General features: G+C 38.4%; 1 protein-coding gene across 2 annotated transcripts in view; it reads right to left on the bottom strand.

Annotated features, from left to right (window-relative positions):
• Positions 1-783: 783 nt before the first annotated feature.
• Positions 784-19,835, bottom strand: part of ARFGAP1 (ARF GTPase activating protein 1) — a 31,839-nt gene continuing 12,787 nt past the window's right edge. For both annotated transcript variants that reach the window (XM_077831647.1, XM_077831648.1), the window contains 6 exons: positions 16,909-16,965; positions 14,843-14,875; positions 11,680-11,736; positions 9,442-9,501; positions 6,354-6,430; positions 784-5,425 (listed from right to left, as the gene is read on the bottom strand). In XM_077831647.1, coding sequence (XP_077687773.1) covers positions 5,068-5,425; positions 6,354-6,430; positions 9,442-9,501; positions 11,680-11,736; positions 14,843-14,875; positions 16,909-16,965 — 642 coding nt within the window. In that variant the 3' untranslated portion in view covers positions 784-5,067. The remainder of the gene's footprint in view (positions 5,426-6,353; positions 6,431-9,441; positions 9,502-11,679; positions 11,737-14,842; positions 14,876-16,908; positions 16,966-19,835) is intronic.

A 19,835-nucleotide genomic window follows, 5' to 3' on the forward strand; every position in this document is an offset into this window, starting at 1 on the left:
AAATCTTGCATGAACCAAATAGCAGATTTCATAGAAGAGAACATTCTTTTTAAAAAATGTTCTTATTTCTATGGCAGATGCTCCTGTGGCCTGGTTAGTGAGATCGCTGAGCACATAAATCTGTGCTTAACTCACTGTTCATTTCTACTTAATAGTTCACCTTTAAATAAAGGACTGAGACCACATGTGAAATGTTGTCCAAAACTGTTCCTAAAACAAATAAAACTTTAAAAAGCCGGATTTAGCATTGGTCTTTCATCAAATTTACAGTTCAACATGAATCTTTATGTGCTAGCTGCTCCCCTCCCCCTTGGCACTCCCACCAATTTCCTCCCTCCTTCACCATCACCTTTAAACCCAGCCACGGCCCAGGGGAGCTCACATCACAGTCACTAACCTCCAGACAAGAATGTGTGTGATTCCAACTACACACGGACATGAATGACACCACTTAGCTGCCTGAGGGTTCCATGTCAGGGATGAGGTATGCCACTATGCTGTTCCTTCGCACCAGCCCATTTTCACAGTGACACCGCAGTCAAAATATTAGGATACTATCTATCTTTGGATTACCCCACAGTATCCATTTATTTGGGTAACAATCCACTTCACTTTTGTTAGCGAGACCACCTGCACTAAACAACCTATTTTGTATTATCCCTAAAGTGATCATTTAAATCAGGTTTCACTGTATTGAAGACAAAAAGAGGCCCACACAGAGGGGATGGTATTTCCTAGGCTTCTAAAATTGTGTAGTCCCTTCAGGAGATTGACACCGCTCTATTCCATTTCTCTTTGCTTTATTGTAATGCTCTTTTAAAAGAGAACACTGCAGTTCAAGTCCAGTACCACTCCATAGAACAAGGAATATTGTTCACTGAAATTGCCATTCCCGTGAACTTCACATAACACATAAGGAAAATTAAAGATACAGTACCCTCCTCATTTACCAAATTTCTGCTGGCACAAAAATGGCTCTAGAAGAGGTCATTCTAGGTCATTACAATCTAACACTAGTAATGAGCATTAGATTCCTCTTCTTTACTTTTATTTCAGCTCTAGATTGCACAAATCCTCCTTGGGCCGGGATTTTAAAATTAGATCACTTACAAAGGCAATAGGGATACTGACATACTTTCGTTGATTGCTATTGTGACCTCAAGAAGGGGCACTGCATCTTTAAATCTTATTTCCTGGATTAGAATACAAAGGAGGTTTCATTCACACTTATTAAATTATTGCACAGATTATTACACTGAAATACATTATCTACCTGCGGAATGTTACAATGTTTGGAGTGGGGAAAAAAGCAGCAGCATTATCATACAGATCAAGAATTAAGGAGAGTTGGCCAAAGATTTCTTGAAATTTAGTAACTAGTGACAGGCTTCAAGACAAAATGAAAGCAACATTTCAAAATTCTAAATGCTAGAAACAGAAGATCCAGTTTCTGGTTTGGGAACACTCAAGAACTAAGATGTTTTGCTCCTTCGCAAATAGCACCGAGTTTGAACGCCCTAGAAGTTCTGTGCTGAAATCTGCCATTGATGAGATCCACCAGTTTAAATGAAATGGAGACTGAAACACTGGGAAGGCTAACCTTGGTGATGCAGTATCCAATAGAAAACTTCTCCAGTCACCGTTTCCCTAGCATCCATCTCCCCTTCATTTTTTTTTTTAAACAATTTTTTTTTCCATGCTAGTGAAAGGTGCAAGACAGAGTTCTGAAAACAAAAGTCCCGTTTATCCACAACACAGGCACGGCATACTGTGGCACTACAGGCTTGCATACCCTGAGAATCTGTCTCAAACTCCGTGCTGGGCCATATCTATGCAGCTGAGGCGCCACCATTCGGTTATTGGTAGGTCAAGAACATAGCAGTGCCAGCTGTGAGGGTGCCTTTGAGGATAAGAAAATATTCCCACTAAGAACTGGGCTTTGACACCGCCCCCCCACAACTGAACGGCTTTCAAATGGCAGTGGCTTCCTATCCAACTAGTAGCTAATAAACTAAAACCAAGGAGAACAAAAATTGGCCAGAGGAAATGCCCTAGTTTCACCCTCCTCTCACCTCTCCTCAAAGACATGCTGGACCATTTGGATTCCGATCAAAATCATTTTTGATTCAGGGGTGCTAAAATGAATGGGAACTGCATGCACTTGGATTGAGCAACAGGCCCAGTTTTACTGATCCATCTGTATCTTCCACCACAATGTTACTTTTTAACCACCTTGCAGTACCTCTCTGGAAGTGTAAGGGTATCTTAGGACTCCCTACAACAGTGCAAAGGAGGAAGCTATTCCTTCACTTTCTCCTGGATTGGAAGAACACCCCTGTCACAAAGTTGTACCCAGACAGGGCACTGATTTTCACTACGTTCGAGTAGAGGCCTAAAAAACTACGTTGAGCCAATCTTAGCTGCAAGTGTGATGTAAACAATTCCCTATTGGGCAAACCACAAAAGTGGGGAGAACAGGGACAATAGCATATGCACAAATTATTTTTACATAGATAGCTCAACCTATTTCAGGAGGCTGGTGAAAAAAGACAGTAATAAAATAGTACACAGGAAGCTGAATCAGCTTCACATCACATTAGACAAAACTTCAGAAGTCAGGCAACCCAGCTAATCAGGTGCATTTTGCTGTCACTACTACTGCAACACTTCACAAAAGATAATTGCTAGTCAAAGTCTGGGCAATACCACTTCACATACAAATTACACAGCATGGCCTGCGAAGTACATGCATTAGTTTCAAACTGGGCAGTTGACAAGTGAAAGGAAGAACAAGTAACAGAAGCGGAAGCATAAAATACAAGAATCGTTACATGTTTAACATGCAGTCAAGCCATGACAACAATATCTCTGAAACAGAAGAGCAGAAATTCCAGTAAAACCACTCGTATGGATTCTGGCTGTAAATGTTCTTGAAAATGGCGCTACTACCACAAGAAGCATTGGAGTCTTAGATCTTGCTGTGCTGCTGCCATTTTAAAAAGGGTCATTCGGCAACTAGGATTCCTTAGTGTGACACACAAAGCCTTGAATTAGTCTGGCACAAGCAAACTCCGGATAATTACTAGCACTGCATAAAGTACTCAGGTTAGGTGTGGGTCTCAACATATCACTAAAAGGTTACTGAAGGGGCACTAAATCAAGAGAAAACCATTGAGATAAGGATGGGGAAGCAGCATGTAAGATCAGAAAAATATTCAGTTGATAATTAGAAAGACAATAGTGATGGAAATACAAGAAATAATCCTGCAAGATCAAAATTTCTCCATAATATCAATACAGATGTTACTACTTAGACTATAAATGGAGAAACCATTAATACTTTTGGGTAATTCATGATTTTTTTTTTCTGGCTGCTGAAGACAATTCATTTATGGCCAATATCCACTGGTTAAATTTGAACCTTCTCCATGGTGAATGACAGAAACTGAGCAATAGCTGAGACAGAAAACTTATCAAATGATCAGCATCAGCTATCATTTGGTCAGCTTGTCAATACAAAGATATTCTTACTCTCTGAAGGTTCACAAATAACGTCTACGATACAGAATTCCACACTGGTGTCTGAAGTATTATCCAATGGCACCATGATTTGAAGTTTTCAAGTGACTTCTAACTACAGTAGTCACTTATATTGTATATTTACAACATTATATCCCAGTAACAATAAAAAAATAGAGCTACACCCCACCCACAGCAGACAGATACTTAACATAAGACACCTTCGTTAAAGGAAACATCTGAATTCCTCTATTTTAGTTTTCCATATTCAAAGATTATGGGTTTATAAATCGTGAAAAGAAAGTAAAAAAAAATCAAAGTTCAGACCTGACTAGAGCCTCTGAAATTTTTTTTTTTTTTATATATAAAGGTATTGGGGAAATTGTGGAGGAAAAGGTGGTTTAAACAATTCTAGAATTGTTTCTATTTGACAAACTAAAGAGAAGATTAGCGTAATCAATCTGCCGAATTTAAGTTTCACTGTTAAACCCAGAGTTCTATTCATCTCGAAATTAGCTTGTCTCTGTCTTTAACAATGTTTTGTTTTCACTCTCTTCTCCCATTTTATCTTGCTGTTGCTGGATTTTTCCAAAGTTTCATTGCTGTTGTGATCAACACATGCTGATAAAAGCTCAAGCAGAAGAGGAAAAAACTTTCATTTTAACAAAAACATAGCAGATGAAATTAGGAATCTGGAAGGAAGAAAGCTAAAGAGAGGAAGACACTTCTTAATGGTTAAAGGGAAAAATACCACAACTCCGCATGATACACCTGCAGAAAATCTGCACTGTGTACATCCCTAAATCAAAGGGCAAGAAGAAGTGGTGCCATTCTGAACACTCCTATATGGTCAGGCTGACAAAACGGTGAGTTACATACTAACAATTATCTAGCTCTAGTTTTTTGCTCATCTAGGAATTCTCTCTATAAGGAAAAAAAAGGTTTAAAAAAAGTTCTCAAACCTTGCAAAATTTAAAAATACAGCTTCAATAAAAAGGGTCTTAATGGCCATTTTTAACTGCCAGATTTAATGCAGTCCCAGCAGTAGAGAGAGGCATTTAAACTGGTACTTATTCAACTGCAGTTCACTCGTTCAATTGCTGGCTATCTGTTGAAGATATATCCCCTCCTTTCCCGGCATCACCCCACCCCACATGTTCTCTAGAACTTCATTAGAAGTTAGGAATACTGGAGGGGCAATCCTAAGAAACTACACATGCAGTATTGTGCCATGAAAACATGCTTGCACTGATTTGTTCCTCTGAATTCTCATGTTAAGAGCTTAGCATACCCAGCTCCAATAGCGCTATGGTGAGGAGAATATATCTATTACTATCCTTTACAGCGGGACAGCCATATCTTCATATGGTCATGATGAGACTGAGACACTTTGTTTTTCTAAACTGGAACAAAAGAAAGGAGAATGAAGGGGAAGCACAAGGTAACAGGTCAATAAGGACAACCATGTTAATCCAGTTGTGTGTGAAACTTTTTTCATCAGACAGCATGGACTCCTTCCTTCGCCATGCGAAGCAGGGTTACAGAGTCCTACCAGTTCTGGTTATCCCACCCATCATCAGCTGCTGAAGACACTTTTGTCATTTTCTTGGGGGATTTTTTGGTCTTGCTCTCCCCTCCTGCATTTTCCCAGTTGGTCTCCCAGTTTTCCCAGCTATCGCTGTTACTGTTCTTGTTGTTGGAGACTGTCCCCGAACCCCAGACGTCCCAGCTATCAGAGCTCTTCTTCTCTGTGGAATTATCCACGTAGGTCCAACTGTCACTGCTTGGGGATTTATGAGCCTTGGGTGGGTCCGAGTTGCCAAATGTTTCCCAGAAGCTTTGATCTACAGCATTGTTCTGGTAGCCCTCTCCTCCACTGTTCTGATAGCTGTCTCCCTCAGGTGGTCTTTAAAGCAAAAAAGAACAGATGGGGGAAAATATCAGCTTTTGTACCACTCATCTCACATTACTGAATTAATAAATCTGCTTAAGCGTAAACCTTCACCTCCAGCTCCTACTAAGCTTGTCTGTCATCACCTTAAAAATCAGGTTTCAGAGTAACAACTGTGTTAGTCTGTATTCACAAAAAGAAAAGGAGTACTTGTGGCACCTTAGAGACTAACCAATTTATTTGAGCATGAGAAGTGAGCTGTAGCTCACGAAAGCTCATGCTCAAATAAATTGGTTAGTCTCTAAGGTGCCACAAGTCCTCCTTTCCTTTTTTTTCTTAAAAATTAGGTATTTCTGCAAGGAAAAAATGGTATTTCTGCATTTAATTTTACAGCTGAGACACTAACCAACAAGAACAGACAAAACAGTAGTGCCAGTATCCTTTGCTCAAAGCAACTTGGAGATGACAAAGATGAGCAAGGCAGAAGAACTTGAATATATTTAGAATGGAGTCTGCCTTGGGTTTTAATTTCCAGATTTAGCTCGTTTGGGTAAGCACCCTGAAAATATAAAAAAGATGATGTATTCCATGTGAATTGGTATGAATTAAAAAAAAGTTACATTCAGAGTTATTTTGTTCTCAATGCAAGACCCAGAGCTGATGGCCAGCTAAATTAAATTGTATTTGTGTGCCCCATATTACCTGTTTATTATATTAAATGTTATTTGTGTGCCTCTATAGTACATATATATTACTTTTGAAAACCAGTGAAAATTTGATGAAAGAAAAATGTTTCTTCCTACTAAAATTAAAGACACTAGTATTGCTGAGGAAAAGTTTTCCCTGCTACTTTTAAATTATAGGGAAAACACAGGCTATATCTTGACATACTTTATGAGTCCATGTATTTTAGAGAGAAGAAAAACAAACAAAAAGATAGTACCTTTCAGAAAGATCATCTGATTTGCTGGAAAAGAAAGTGGTGACATCCCGCCATCCCTTACTGCCTACCCCCTGAACCTGGAAAAAAAGAACCAAGTTATTTCACACTTAATGAATTACCTCGTACTTGGACTGGGCTCACCCATTTGTTCTAATAAAGACTGCTACCCAAAATCCACAATGCACCACTGTCAAAACCCAATGCCCCCTCCCCACAGGGAGTCCCCCGGGAAGGCAGAACAGCACTGTATATGGCTAACGCTGTTGCAAGCATCGCAAATCATTTTGGGGAGGGTCAAAGGTGTGTGAGTGGAGAGTGGATGTTTCCTTTGCAGAATACGAGAGGCCGGGGGGAGAAAGAAGAAGAGCAGAGAACGGGTTAACTCAACACTTCAGCTAGCTCCGTCCGAAGATAAGATACTGGCCCCAGCCCAAGGTCATGGGCTCGACAAGAAATCAGCAGCTGCCCAGCCATGAGAAGAGGAGAACTAAGTTGAGCAGAGCTGCAGAGATAGCAGCGAGAACAGTGAGAGCAAATGAGACCGCGACAGCGACGGCCAATAGAAGGGAAAAAAAGGTCTCTGGAGCCAGGATGTTTTGGGAAACCGAGAAGGCCACAGCAAGCTGGTTTGGACTGGCACAAAGAGCACCAGAAGCCGAAGTCCCTGAGAGGAATACCCCCAAGGAGCCCAGGACTTAAAACCCTCTTGAGAGCTGGAGCAACTTGGAGAGCAACAGCAGACTTGGACGGCCTGGGCCCAGGACAGCACTCTCGTCCATCCTTCCCCCCGCCTCTTCTTCTGATGTTATACCCAGGCCTGGCCAGTCTTGGGTAGTGCGTATGTGAGCATGAAAGTGCGTTAGGGCTTGGGGCATTAATGCTTTCTTTCTTCCCCTAAGTGACGTGCGAGCATTCCCAGCACTCGCTGCTGTTATTATTTTATCAATAAAGCTTTAAAACTTAGACACTTGGTGTGTTACGTCATCTCCTCCTTTAATGATCCTGTGGCATCAGCCTGATCACCCGACGCTCCAGACAAATTGGTAACTTAAATCTGTCACACCACCACAGAACACACCCCCGTGCATATGAAGGCATGTATTTAAAGCAGCCTCACAACATTCGACTCACCCACTCAGGAGGCCAGTATGGCAATTAAAATAGGATATCTTTTGTCATCATCATGGCAAGTCATTGTTATGTCTAGGCTATTAAGTTTTCATTATGATTTTGCAAGGTCGATGAAAGAAACATTGACTGGACAGTGCTTAACAAGTGAGCAATTAACAACAACAACAAAAAGGATGCAACCAGGACTTACTTTATTCACCTGATTTTTGGTAGTGACAGCTTTTGACTTTTACTTTAGATATTTCTGATGAAAATGTTGGAATTGCTCAGAGCAGGAAGGGGCACCTGATTCTCCATTGCACTGGATTTTGTGATGTCATTGTGAAAATGCAAAACGTTACCGTTTAGAATGGTAATATTTTCCATCCACTTTGCACTAGTGTGAATGGCAGCATAAAGTACTGGGCAACAGACTCAGACCCCATGTTTTTAGCCCCAGACTCCAAGTTGGTATGCCAACTTTTGTGCATAAATGGTGTGCTCCCTGAAAAGTGGTAAAGCACCAGTTTTGCATGCATCTATAGCCGTTCTGATCATTAGTTGGGGAGCTAGCCACACACTCACCAATCTGTTTTACTGTAGATTTTGTAAATCAGCAAGAATAAAAGTGAGGGACTTGATGGATATTTAGTAACATACGTTAATAAACAGGTATAAGAAACTAGGCACATGGCTAGAGCTACATAAAGATCTTCACAAGCAAGAAAATACTGGAACAGATCTAACTTGATATCCTTAGATTATGAAGCCCTGTCTAGAATTTTTAAACCATTATGAAATTTAATACTGTTTAACAAGGCTTGTGTCCATGCTAAGCAAATTTTAAACCAAATATAGTTCTAGAATGGTATTTGGATGCTAAGTAATTTTGAACGTGATTTATCAAATTACCATAAACTAGGAGCCATATTCTGATCTCGATTACCCTGATCTAAATCCACAGTTAATCCAAAGACATTGATGTTTAACTAAATTCCGGATCTGCTGCAGGGTCTGACTTTATTCGCACAGCAATACTGTAAATATACTTAAGTGGTTTAACCAACAGTTTCCAAAAACAATTTCATTTTAGTGCTCATGTGGACAGGCCAAAAGTTAAATTTCTTGAATGTTACTGTTGGAGGAATTCCAAAACACATTTTCCTTCTGTTAGGCTGAGATCATAAGCACAACCAATGAAATGGCATCAATAATGAGCACTATTCTGAAATCCAAATACACCAATTGGGGCTCTGTGTACGCTGGGGCAAATTGCCAGACTTTGAGCAAAATTGACAAGACATTAATTCACTTTTTTGTTGAAGCATTCCATCATTCCCATCCTTTCAAGCAGGAAAAACTCCTGGCACGGTGACTTCCAATATTAACTTTAACTGTTGACAACAGTTAGGACATCAACAGCACTAGGCAATGCTGTGCAAATTACTGAAATAGAGTGTTATAAAATGTTGCAAGTGTTCTGAAACTAGCAGTAGTAGGGAGCACTTACCATGTTACCAAGCAATGTCAGCATAATGGGAAAAAGGTACATACATTAATAAGGTTAATAAGTGTACATATTTTATTTAAGCTGTCTCCATATTCTTTAGCACACATTTACTGTCAAACATCTGGGTCACTGACTCTATTACAAATCCACATTTCGCTGTCAGTGTAAGCATTATTCAGATGCTACTAAGATCTGATTAATGTACCTGTAGCTATTTACACTCAGTTTGTCTGTGTATCAAGCTATTTTATTATGACAATGGCATAAGCAATCTTGTGTTTAAAATATCCCTTTCCCAGATTACTTGTATTGGGTACAGATAATAGCAAAAAGCAGAAACACACACATCTTATGGATTTTGTTTTATAAGACACTTATCACTTGTGTTTGTGTGACCTGTGCACATGAAAGAATATGGAGACTGGCTTAGTAGCTGGCCTCCTAATGGGTAGGCAGGCCCCTTCGTACCTTGGCGGCCAGATGAGATACCCCCATGGAAAACTCATCAAGCATTTTTCCCTCTTTCACCTAGAGGGATCAAAATGTCCGTAGTTAGTCATGAAACAAAATGGTGTCTATAGCTTAAAACAGGACAGCTTGTGATAACAGCTAGAGACAAAAGTTAAAAACAAGCTAAAGTATATTTGACTCAATAGACAATGAGGTTAAGAAAATAAAATATGAAGTCTGCTGCTACTAACAAGCTAATCCTCAGCTTTTAACCGTTAATGGGACTCTTTCCATTGACTTATTTGGGCTTTGGATTGGCACTATTACAGGAAACTTGAGAATTGGGGGGAAGAGTGGGGGCGGGAAAAACACACCATACAGATAAAAAACATATTGCATGGCCATTTACAAAGAATATGTTTTACTGCATAAAATGGTATTCTGGAGAGACTGAAAACAAGGCAACTATAAGAATGATATGTTTTTACCATTTACACAAATTTAGTGGAAACCTTACAAAAACCTTCATATCCTTGCCTCCTGGTCATTTGGAGCACACTGGAATTTAGTTTCTCAGCTGGTATAAAACAATCACCCTAATACAAAAGTCTACAAGTGACCTGATATAGTTACACATGGGCCAGACTGTCACTGGCTGCTGTCAATTATGTAATTCTAGAAGACAGTTTATTCTAAATAAAATTAACAAAGCAATGCCCAAGGGCAGTTTGCCATTATTCACCTTACCTAATGCACAACATCCTTCACTACACTAGTCTTCCAAAACATGGAAGTCAGCTACAGGAAAAGCACCCTAAGAAAATGTACTGGCTGCAATATACTTTGTATTATAAATTACCCTATTTGCATCTATACCAGCTCAACCGAAACAAAAATCTTGATAAGATTCTATTCTGGAAATGATTCAGGATCACATTAGATAGTGGAAAACTCCCCATAAAAAAAGACAATGTAATGAGTGTGTGATACAAGAGGACTGATTTACCTGGGTGATAGGCTTAATTTTTTCAAATCAGACATGAATCCATATTCTACAGTGCTGGTACTATGTTCCCCCATGAAACAAAAATTAATGTTTTTAATTAACAGTAAAAATAAGTATGTTTAGGAAAAGATTTATAGGTAAGTGGATCATCACATTCTCATACATGAAGGGCTAATTATACAAATTTTAGGATTGCTCCAAAATGTGTAGACGTACAGGATAAATTAAATGCACGTCACCTGGGAAAAAGATATAAAAACTGTGTTCCACAAGAACAGGGAAGACAATATTTGACCTATTATGGAGACTCTATGATTAAAATAGGTAAAATTAGCCAGGGCCACTCACTCAGAATGGCTGCTAAGCTTTCTTTTTTTGCCAGCTGGATTACCTGGAAAGCACACATAGCATTCATTCCTGTATCTACAGCTAAAGTGTAAATAACTATACATGTGAGGAGACAGGCTTTCCATCCTGCTTTTGATCCTTTAAAACTATATTCTAAATTCCAGTAAACAATATAGCAATAATTTCAGAAGTGACACTAACAGTTAATCTTTTCCTAGTAAAATGACTGAATGGGATAAAGGTCGAGTATATTCTGTTTTATGAATACATATAATCCTTGAGATTAGCTGATTAAGGCAAGGATCTAAAAAAAAATCAAGAACATATTTCTTTTAAAAACTGTCTGCAATCAATTAGAAACCACATTACTGATCAGATTATATTAACCCTTATGTAGCTGTGGATGTTCTGATATGCCTTCAAGATGCTTATTTGAAAGGGAACAGTACTAGCAGTCAGAGAAGCATGACTACTATGAAATTAAACGCTCACTAAGGTAATATTACTAATCAAAATATTTGCTTATCACTGACCTCTCTAGCCAATTAAGAGGTGCCATGAGGGGCTCTGAATGGAGTTCCAGCCACTCTTCCATCACATGAAGGAAGATGGTTGTAACAGGGCAGCTCATGGGAAGGAGAACAAAGCAAGAGAAAATGCGGATCTCTCAGGATTGATTTGGACATGAAGCCCGTCAAAATGAGGACAATTTTGCCACGAACATTTTTTTGGTAATATTAATATTGAATTATTTGGCATTTTCCCTCTGCTATTGTGCCAGGATATGTAAAATAAGTGAATTTGCTGGCAATAAACTAACTACTTGTGCCAGGAAAAAACAAAATTACTTCCTAGGTAACACAAAAATACTCTGTACGTAATTTACTCATTTCCAAAGTTACCTTTTCCTGTGCAGGTTTGAGAACATTTTCATTTAAAGTCTGACCTAACTCTGATGCCTATTTAAAAGCAAAACAAAAGTAAAGTCAGTTATATTTTCCTTCATAAAATACAGCCAACATTCACTGCCAAGAAACTAGCCTCCAGGAGGCTCAAAGAACATAGGTCAGAAAAGCCTTAAGCTTTGCCTCATATAAGCAACATAGTGAGCTAAAAGCACACACAATGCAACACTACAGAGAAAGTGCTAGAAGAAAAAGAAAAACACAGATAAAAGGCAATAAAGGCTGCTGAAAGTTCCCACAGCCCAAGAAAGGTCTGTCCTTGAGCTGGCACAACCTTTCAACCAGCAACAGCCCAGAAGGCAGGCCTCTTGCTAAGCCATGAGCTTTAGTAAATATTTTGAAAAACTGAGCAACTGTACCCTTACACGTTCTTGTTAATGGGATTACCAGCAGAAACAGGCCTTTACATCAGGAAAGAATATTAATTCTTTCACAATGAAATACTCCCTTCCTCTGATGCAGGCAATGTCATCTATTAATAATTTCCCTGTTTCTAGGCAATACACCACAGTCATACCCATGTGAAAGGATTATTACACTATTTTATGGCTTAAGCTTCTCTCTCTGCTGAGATGTGCAGACATTCTAGGAGGAAAACTGTAATTATATCTAGGACAGATGCACAAGGCTGTTGTACTTTAGAGAGGAGGTTTACAGCATGCAAATCCACACTGTAAGAGTGAGGAAGTCACAAATGAGTTTGGCAGGACAATATTAAAAGGACAGAGTGACTTGGAGTTTTTCATAACTGTTAAAATTGTTTTATTATGGACAGTGAGAAAAGGAATAATCTTTAACCAACCATTGGGAGACAAGTACACTACACTGATTAGTTCTTGAAAAGCTGCTTATGTGCTAAGATGCTGCCATTTATTCTCTTCATAAACAAATATTTGCAAAAACCCAAAACACAAAAATCCCCACAGAATTAGAAATCAGCATATTTTATGCCTATTAACTCAGACATTGTCCAATTTATGGTCATAAAAAGGTATAATTAACTATGGTTAGTGATCAAAGAATATCAAATATGATGCTTAAGGGAGCAATGGATCACTGCAGATATCAGGGAGGACCCTTTTGTACAGTAACAGGACTGCACAATTTTGCAGATGGGTACAGAAAGGGGCAGTGGGTGACATGGTTTTGTCTTCTTTTGAAACACTGGGTATTGGCCACTGTGAAAGACAGGATATCAAGCTTGACAAAGGTATGGTGTGATCCAGTACAACAAACACTATGTTCCTTCTGTGGGGCTCTCTTACTAAATTCTGGCTTCAAATGGCACTCCAAAGCTATTTGGTATATACATCATTCCTGAATTCCACATGCAGAAGGAGAAACTGACACCATAAACATTTGCAGGTAGCATGGCTTGCTGTATAGAATGTTCTCTAACATACCAGAGGGCAGAACTGGCTCTTTTTAACTAATTTAACCTATTTTAAATAGGCTTGAAGAGACATTACAGAATGATGCACACAACACTATTAAAAAAATGACTGACTTAAAAAAAAGGAAATAAAAAACGACAGCTCAAGAGCAAACACACATATTCAGCACGAACAGTGACAAAGCGCCCATGCATGTGAATATATGTGAGGGCTTTACCGGCTCTGGCTGCTGCTTGTAGCCCCAAAACTTTACCCAGACAGCACAAGAGAAAAAGAGCAAGGAAGGTAGAAGAAGCAGCTTTTAGCAAAAAAATTGAAGCATTTTTCAGGCAAGTTAAGTAGCATGATTCTTTTCCAATTCCAGGCTCTACTGACAAGAGAAATAATGAGCAGAAGTCTGTTTAATGTCCAGTGGCTAAACTTAATTACAAAATACATGGACACCACAGTTCAGAGTCAGCCAGATTCTAAATGTGTGCTATAAAGCAACAGATCAGGTTGTTAATTAGCAAATTTGAGCTACCATTAATATGGCTCAGGAGCTGAAGAAGAACAATCTGCTAAAGTGCTTGTCAGTAGAGCTGATCTTCTACATTTAGTTCTCTATATTATAAAGATGCACACCCACACTAAATGTAACAGTATATAAAGAATAGGTTTCAAAATGGGAAATCATACGTAGAGGAAGACCTGTATAACACTAAACTTTTCTCATTCAAGCCAAGCGATAAATATCTTATTGCTTTTAGCTAGGGTTAAAGTTGAAGTCCTTCTGAGTGACATTTTCTTTGTTAATCCTTCAAAAACATATACATTTTAGCCTATAATGTGAGATAGTGACGTACGAACCTCTATAACTCCCCGCTGACCACCAAGCCTTCCCATGCCTTTCCCAACCCTGTTTTGAACAATATCCCATGAAACTCAGGCTAATGCTGTACACACACGAATCACAGTTCAAGAGCAAGACTCTTTCATGTACTATACATAATGCCCTTCCAACCCAAAACAAAACATTCAGATTTTGGCACTTAATTAATCATATCCCTTGGGTAATTCAAAGAGTAAAGCCAGATTTTTGCTTTCCAGCTTGGGATTTTCAAAAATGTTCCACAAAAAACAGACCATGTTTATGTCAGAGCTGTGGGCAATTCAGATCTGACTGTCCCCACTTTAATCCTAGAAAACTAACGAAATATTTGTATATCTGTAATTGTTGTCTGTTTACACATAAGCATCTTAACTCAACAATATTATTCAATGTGCTGTTATTTTCAATTCATGCAATGGAATGAGCACATGCATTCTATTAAAACACCTACTTATAGACCACACACAAAAATGAGAAGCTTATACTTTAAGGAGAAACCATCCTTAAGTGTCTCGAAAACACAATCACCACAATATTGTATGGCATCAAACCATTCATTCATTCAAACTGTTTAATTTCAATAGCAAATAATTACACCCATTATTTATGTGTACTGTAAAAATGTCACAATGCCTGTGGGAATAAAACCTAATATGTAGTTTTTAAGAGACAAGATCCTAGCATATAGTTATACAGATGCAAATATGCAGCACTGAGGATACACACCATAGTTTCACAAGGACCAGATCCAAGACATCTTGTATAAAGAGAATTGGTAGGGATTCCTAATAAGCCTGATTACTGTAAATGACACAGAGCTACTAGTTTTAATCACCTTTTGAGTTGCTTGAGATCCAAATTTGGTAGCCTGTAAAATGGAGAGAAAAAAAATCGTTTAGATCAACTTCATTTTTTCCCCCTAACAGACATGGTGAGTGAAATCCTGGTCCCAGCTGAAACCAATGGGAGTTTTGATGTTGACTTCAATGGTGCCCAGGATTTCACGCTCTATTTCTTAGAACATGTTTAGCTGTAAAAAAAGTACATTCCTTACATCCTTCTTTGAATGTATCAACTGTATACAGAAGTGAACAAAAACTGGGATTTTTAAAAAAGAAAACATTTTCACAAAAGTTTCTCCCCTCATTTATTTTTTAAATATTGAAATATTGACTAGCTCTAATTGTAAGTCTATAGTACTTATATAATCCCCAAGACATAGCTATAAAATGATTTGCCAAAAGGGGGCATAAAGACAGGGGAAACACTGTAGCCTAGTTTTGCCAGAAACTCCCTCTCACAACTCAGAATTCTAGATACCTCACCGCCATCTTTCCCTGATGTGCTTCCTGAGTAAATCAGTCTGACTTTATAGATCAGAGTAAGTCTACTGAACTAAAAAACTGAAACACAAAGCAACCGACCAAGTCAACAATGTGTAGCTCAGTGTGAAATTTCTGCAGAAAACACTAACTTGGCTTGACTCAGTACTAATCCACACCCTTGCCCCAGAAAACAAAACTCCTTTAAAAAAAGAATGGTAAATAAATGTTAATTATTCTTCTCTTGATATCTATGCGCAGTGCTCCAATTATTTACAGAAATGCCTAACCAAAGCTGTGTATGCATATCCAAAAATAAATAAGTGGAAAATACAGGAAGTAGGACCAATGTCCAAAATATGAAATTCTCATGAATCCATAGGAGAGGCCTACAGCAGATGAGAAGAGCACAAACTGAGGTGTGGCGTGGTTTGTCAAGAGTTGCTGGCACTAGATGGTAAATTACATTTAATTCTGTGGTGGGATGACTGAAAGTTTGGATGTATAAGGCTTTGGTAGCTTGATTCTAGAGGCTCCTAGTCAGGCACCTACCTCCGGCAGCTATTTCCCCTTCAATGGCCAACTTAGTATGGCTGAAAGCTGAAAAACTCTGCTGAAAGACGGAGATCCCATGAGATGGTGGGGAGAGAATGAGGACAAGTTTTAGGCCCTTTGATCTTGTAGTGGTGGGAAAAGGGGAGACACGGCTGGAACATGTTTATAAGGTGGTGGTCACATGGTTGATATTTGATATGGTGTGGGACAACAAGGACCCCTACACTTTGATTCAGGCTGTTGAGTGCAGTCAAAGGGATCACAGCTCATGATTTAATCATTACCATTAGTGAAAAATTATGCACACCAAAGAAGGCAGAGACTCCCAAGGATAGAACAAATGCCTTAAGATATTTTTAGCTCTCAACCACTGGTCTGTCAGTCCTCAAACTCTAAAAACCTCTTCTTTGTTCTACTTCATTCTATCTGCTTTAATTTCAGAATGTAATACTGCAATACTAAGAGATATATATAAAGTATACTGCTCATCACCATAATTCTGAAAGAATAACAAAACACAAGCCCGTCACTGCAAAACAAAAATCACAGTAGAATATAGCTTTATAGATTGTGTTCAAAAGAACAGCATGCAAACATCTGGAAAAAGGTATGCTAGAGCTCAAAAGGGAAAGGAATAGAACATAAGCACACCTGTGAACATGATTATGCCTCCATAATGTTCACTTTTCATTGTAAATTTAGATCTAAAGTCCCAAGTGTAGTTTTTAGAAACTGAACTAAAAAAACCTGCACAGCTTCTTATGCACCATGCATATAAATCTGCCTATGAAAACTTGTACCAAAGACCATGCTCAGCTTTGCTTATACTTAGTACATAAACATTTCCATTTTTTAAAATAATACAGATAGGAAGGAGGGGGACACAGAAGTCAGGGGTTCAACTTACAATATGGAGCATTTATTATTTATTTCAAGATAAATCCCTGTCAAGAGGCCAAATAGAGCTAACAGAATACTTAGACCACTGCAACAATAAGACTGAAAAATTTTCTTGGTTACTTACACCCTCTTTAGCTGCTGAGGCAAACTTGCTGGCTCCAGTTGTAAAACTGCTCCATCCCTTTAAAAAAAAAAGGGGGGGGGGGAGGAGGAGGAAGTGACTAAGCTTAATTTAACATGTAATAGTGAAACAAAGTCAATATATTCTGTAGCACACCTGTTTTGTAGCCATAAGAGATGCCCACAAATTGAGACAGATTTGTTTGTGGCAAAGTTCCACTGAACTGTAAAAAATACTGCAATGACTTTCCCTTGTTCTCTTGTGCATTCCCATAGTACAAACCCTGATGATAATGACGGTAACACGAACAATCCTGAACATGGGTTATTCTAGTGGAGAAAACTTCACAATGCTTTTGTTTCTCTCTAAATACAAACATTTTCACAATGATAGCAAGAGAAGACAAAATGTTGGTAGAGCCCGAATAAGTACAGGACACGGCAAGATTAGTTTGCGTTTTGTGAAAGTTAACATCTGGGGGAAAGGGCAAAGGGCAGAGTGAAACTTAGGTATAAGCCTGGAAGAAGGTGAAAAGGGAGCCAAGAGCCAGTGCATTCAAACAAAACAAAACAAAAAAAATTAAGGGGCTCATAAGAAGCAGATGCAGATACATTATTGATTTTTTCCTTGTTTATAGGAAAGCTTAAAACAATTTCTAGTTGGTTTTTTTTGGCCTTATAAATACCAGGAATATAAAGCCTTGTTTTGCCTGTTTTTTTTTCTGGAGATCTCCATCAAGTTCAGGAAACTCAATCAGTAGTTTTCTCAACCCTTAGTTAATGTAATAGGGTGTGGAATCTATAATAAAGATTTTTTCCTCATGGTTTTTTTGGTCAGGAATTTAATAAGGAGCTACCAAGAAAAAAGGTGACAGTTTAACCATTCTCATTAAACTTTCTTTCTCTATCTATTGTTCAGCTTGCAGTTCCTTGATACTTGTGATATAATACGATTAGTTACCCAATCATGCAGAAACTTTCAATAAAAACATGAAGACAAGATTTGAATTTCTAATGTAAAAACAAACAAACAAAAAATCTTTGGCATACTTTTCAGGCCTTCTTTATACACATTGTAAAGAAACAAGGAAGGGAAGGGACACAGACAGATTTTTTTCCTTTGCAGGCCACCTGCAAATAAATTTGTTAAGCTATGCAGCTGCACTACTTCAGTACTACTTAACAACAGCTGCATGGATCAGATATACCCCTATAACTGCCCCATATAGTATGTCAATTTTGAAGCACAGATATTCCAGTGGTACATGGACATTTGTGAGCATCTCTGCAAAAAAGCTGAAAATAATACAAGAAAAGATCAGGGTGCTTTGCTCATCATGCTTTCCACTGAATTTAGCTAGTCCATAAAAGAAGGTGGAGGGTCTGTACTCAACAGTCCCTTTAAATACTCCAGTAAAATCCCTTCATTAGTAGTCTCATCTTGCTGTGTTTCATTCTGATAAAAGGAATGACAGTGATGGTGCTGATGTGCAAATGGCAAAATTTCTTGTAATTCTGATGTTAAAAGTAGGCTCGCGGGACAACAGACAACCTAAACTGAAATTCCAGATGCTCTTTATAGAGCAGGTTCGATAACTATTTTTCTCATCTCAGCCTAATCAGCATCAACTATACAGCAAATTCCTCTCATATATTATAAAGAAAATTGTTTTCCTCAATCAGATGAGAATTCAAGCAAATTATAAACTTCAACCACAGGTGTTTATGTTAACATAAAGGTGTTTAAGGTGCAGCTTGTGTGTTTAGTCACAAGAGGGCATTTTAGTCACTAGTTTCAATCAGATCACATTTGAATAATGTCTGACAAAGATTTAGATCAGTGGCTCTCAACCTTTCCAGAATACTGTACTCCTTTCAGGAGTCTGATTTGTCTTGTGTACCCCCAAGTTCCACCTCACTTAAAAACTCCTTGCTTACAAAATCAGACATAAAAATATAAAAAAGTGTCACAGCATCCTATTATTGAAAAATTGCTGACTTTCTCATTTTTACCATATAATTTATAAATCAATTGGAAAATAAATATTGTACTTACATGTCAGTATATAGAGCAGTATAAACAAGTCTGTATAAAATTTCAGTTTGTACTTACTTTGCTAGTGCTTTTTATGTAGCTTGTTGTAAAACTGGGCAAATATCCAGATGTGTTGATGTACCACCTGGAAGACCTCTATGTATCCCCAGGGGTATGCATACCCCTGGTTGAGAACCACTGATTTAGATGATACAGCAGTATTTTACTATAAAAAAAACCTGAGAGGTACGTAAGGCATGTGCTTGTGAATTGTGCCATTTATAGAATTTGATATGTAATGTGAATACTAAACATTTTTTCACCCATTTGTGAACACCTTTTCCAATGACCCCCACCCTTCTTTAGAATCCTGTGCCATATGGAACTTCTACCCCATTCCTTCCCCATATTTGAAAGTACAAAACTGTATTTGAAGGGTTGTGTTCAGATGAATGCAGATGTAAGTCTGAATGCCTCTACACTAGGTCACGATGCTGTAATGAAATCTTGCATTCACCATGCAATAAACTCTAGGAAGCAAAACACCTAGGCATGTGTCAAATATGAGAGCTGCAAACCCAAGGAAACCTTCCAGACCCGCTAGAATTATCTCTGATGGGATCGTCAGGTCACAGAGAAGAAAGTAGGAGCACAAAAAAGCAGCCACAGGGGATGGGGCAGGGAGGTTTGTTGGTTTCACTTAAAGATGTAACCCATTCAGGAGTTCCATGAAATACACATAAAGTCTGAGCAAACTGACTTTTGCATGTTCTTAATGTAGAAAGTAACCATTTGCAATGGGTATTTGACTTCTATGGCTGAGGGGAGACTGACACCAAGAGAGAGTGTTGGAGGGAAAGGGAATAAGGATATTACATACTCTTACAAATATGAGC

Source organism: Eretmochelys imbricata, chromosome 13 (assembly GCF_965152235.1).
Source record: "Eretmochelys imbricata isolate rEreImb1 chromosome 13, rEreImb1.hap1, whole genome shotgun sequence".
Lineage (NCBI taxonomy): Eukaryota > Metazoa > Chordata > Testudines > Cheloniidae > Eretmochelys > Eretmochelys imbricata.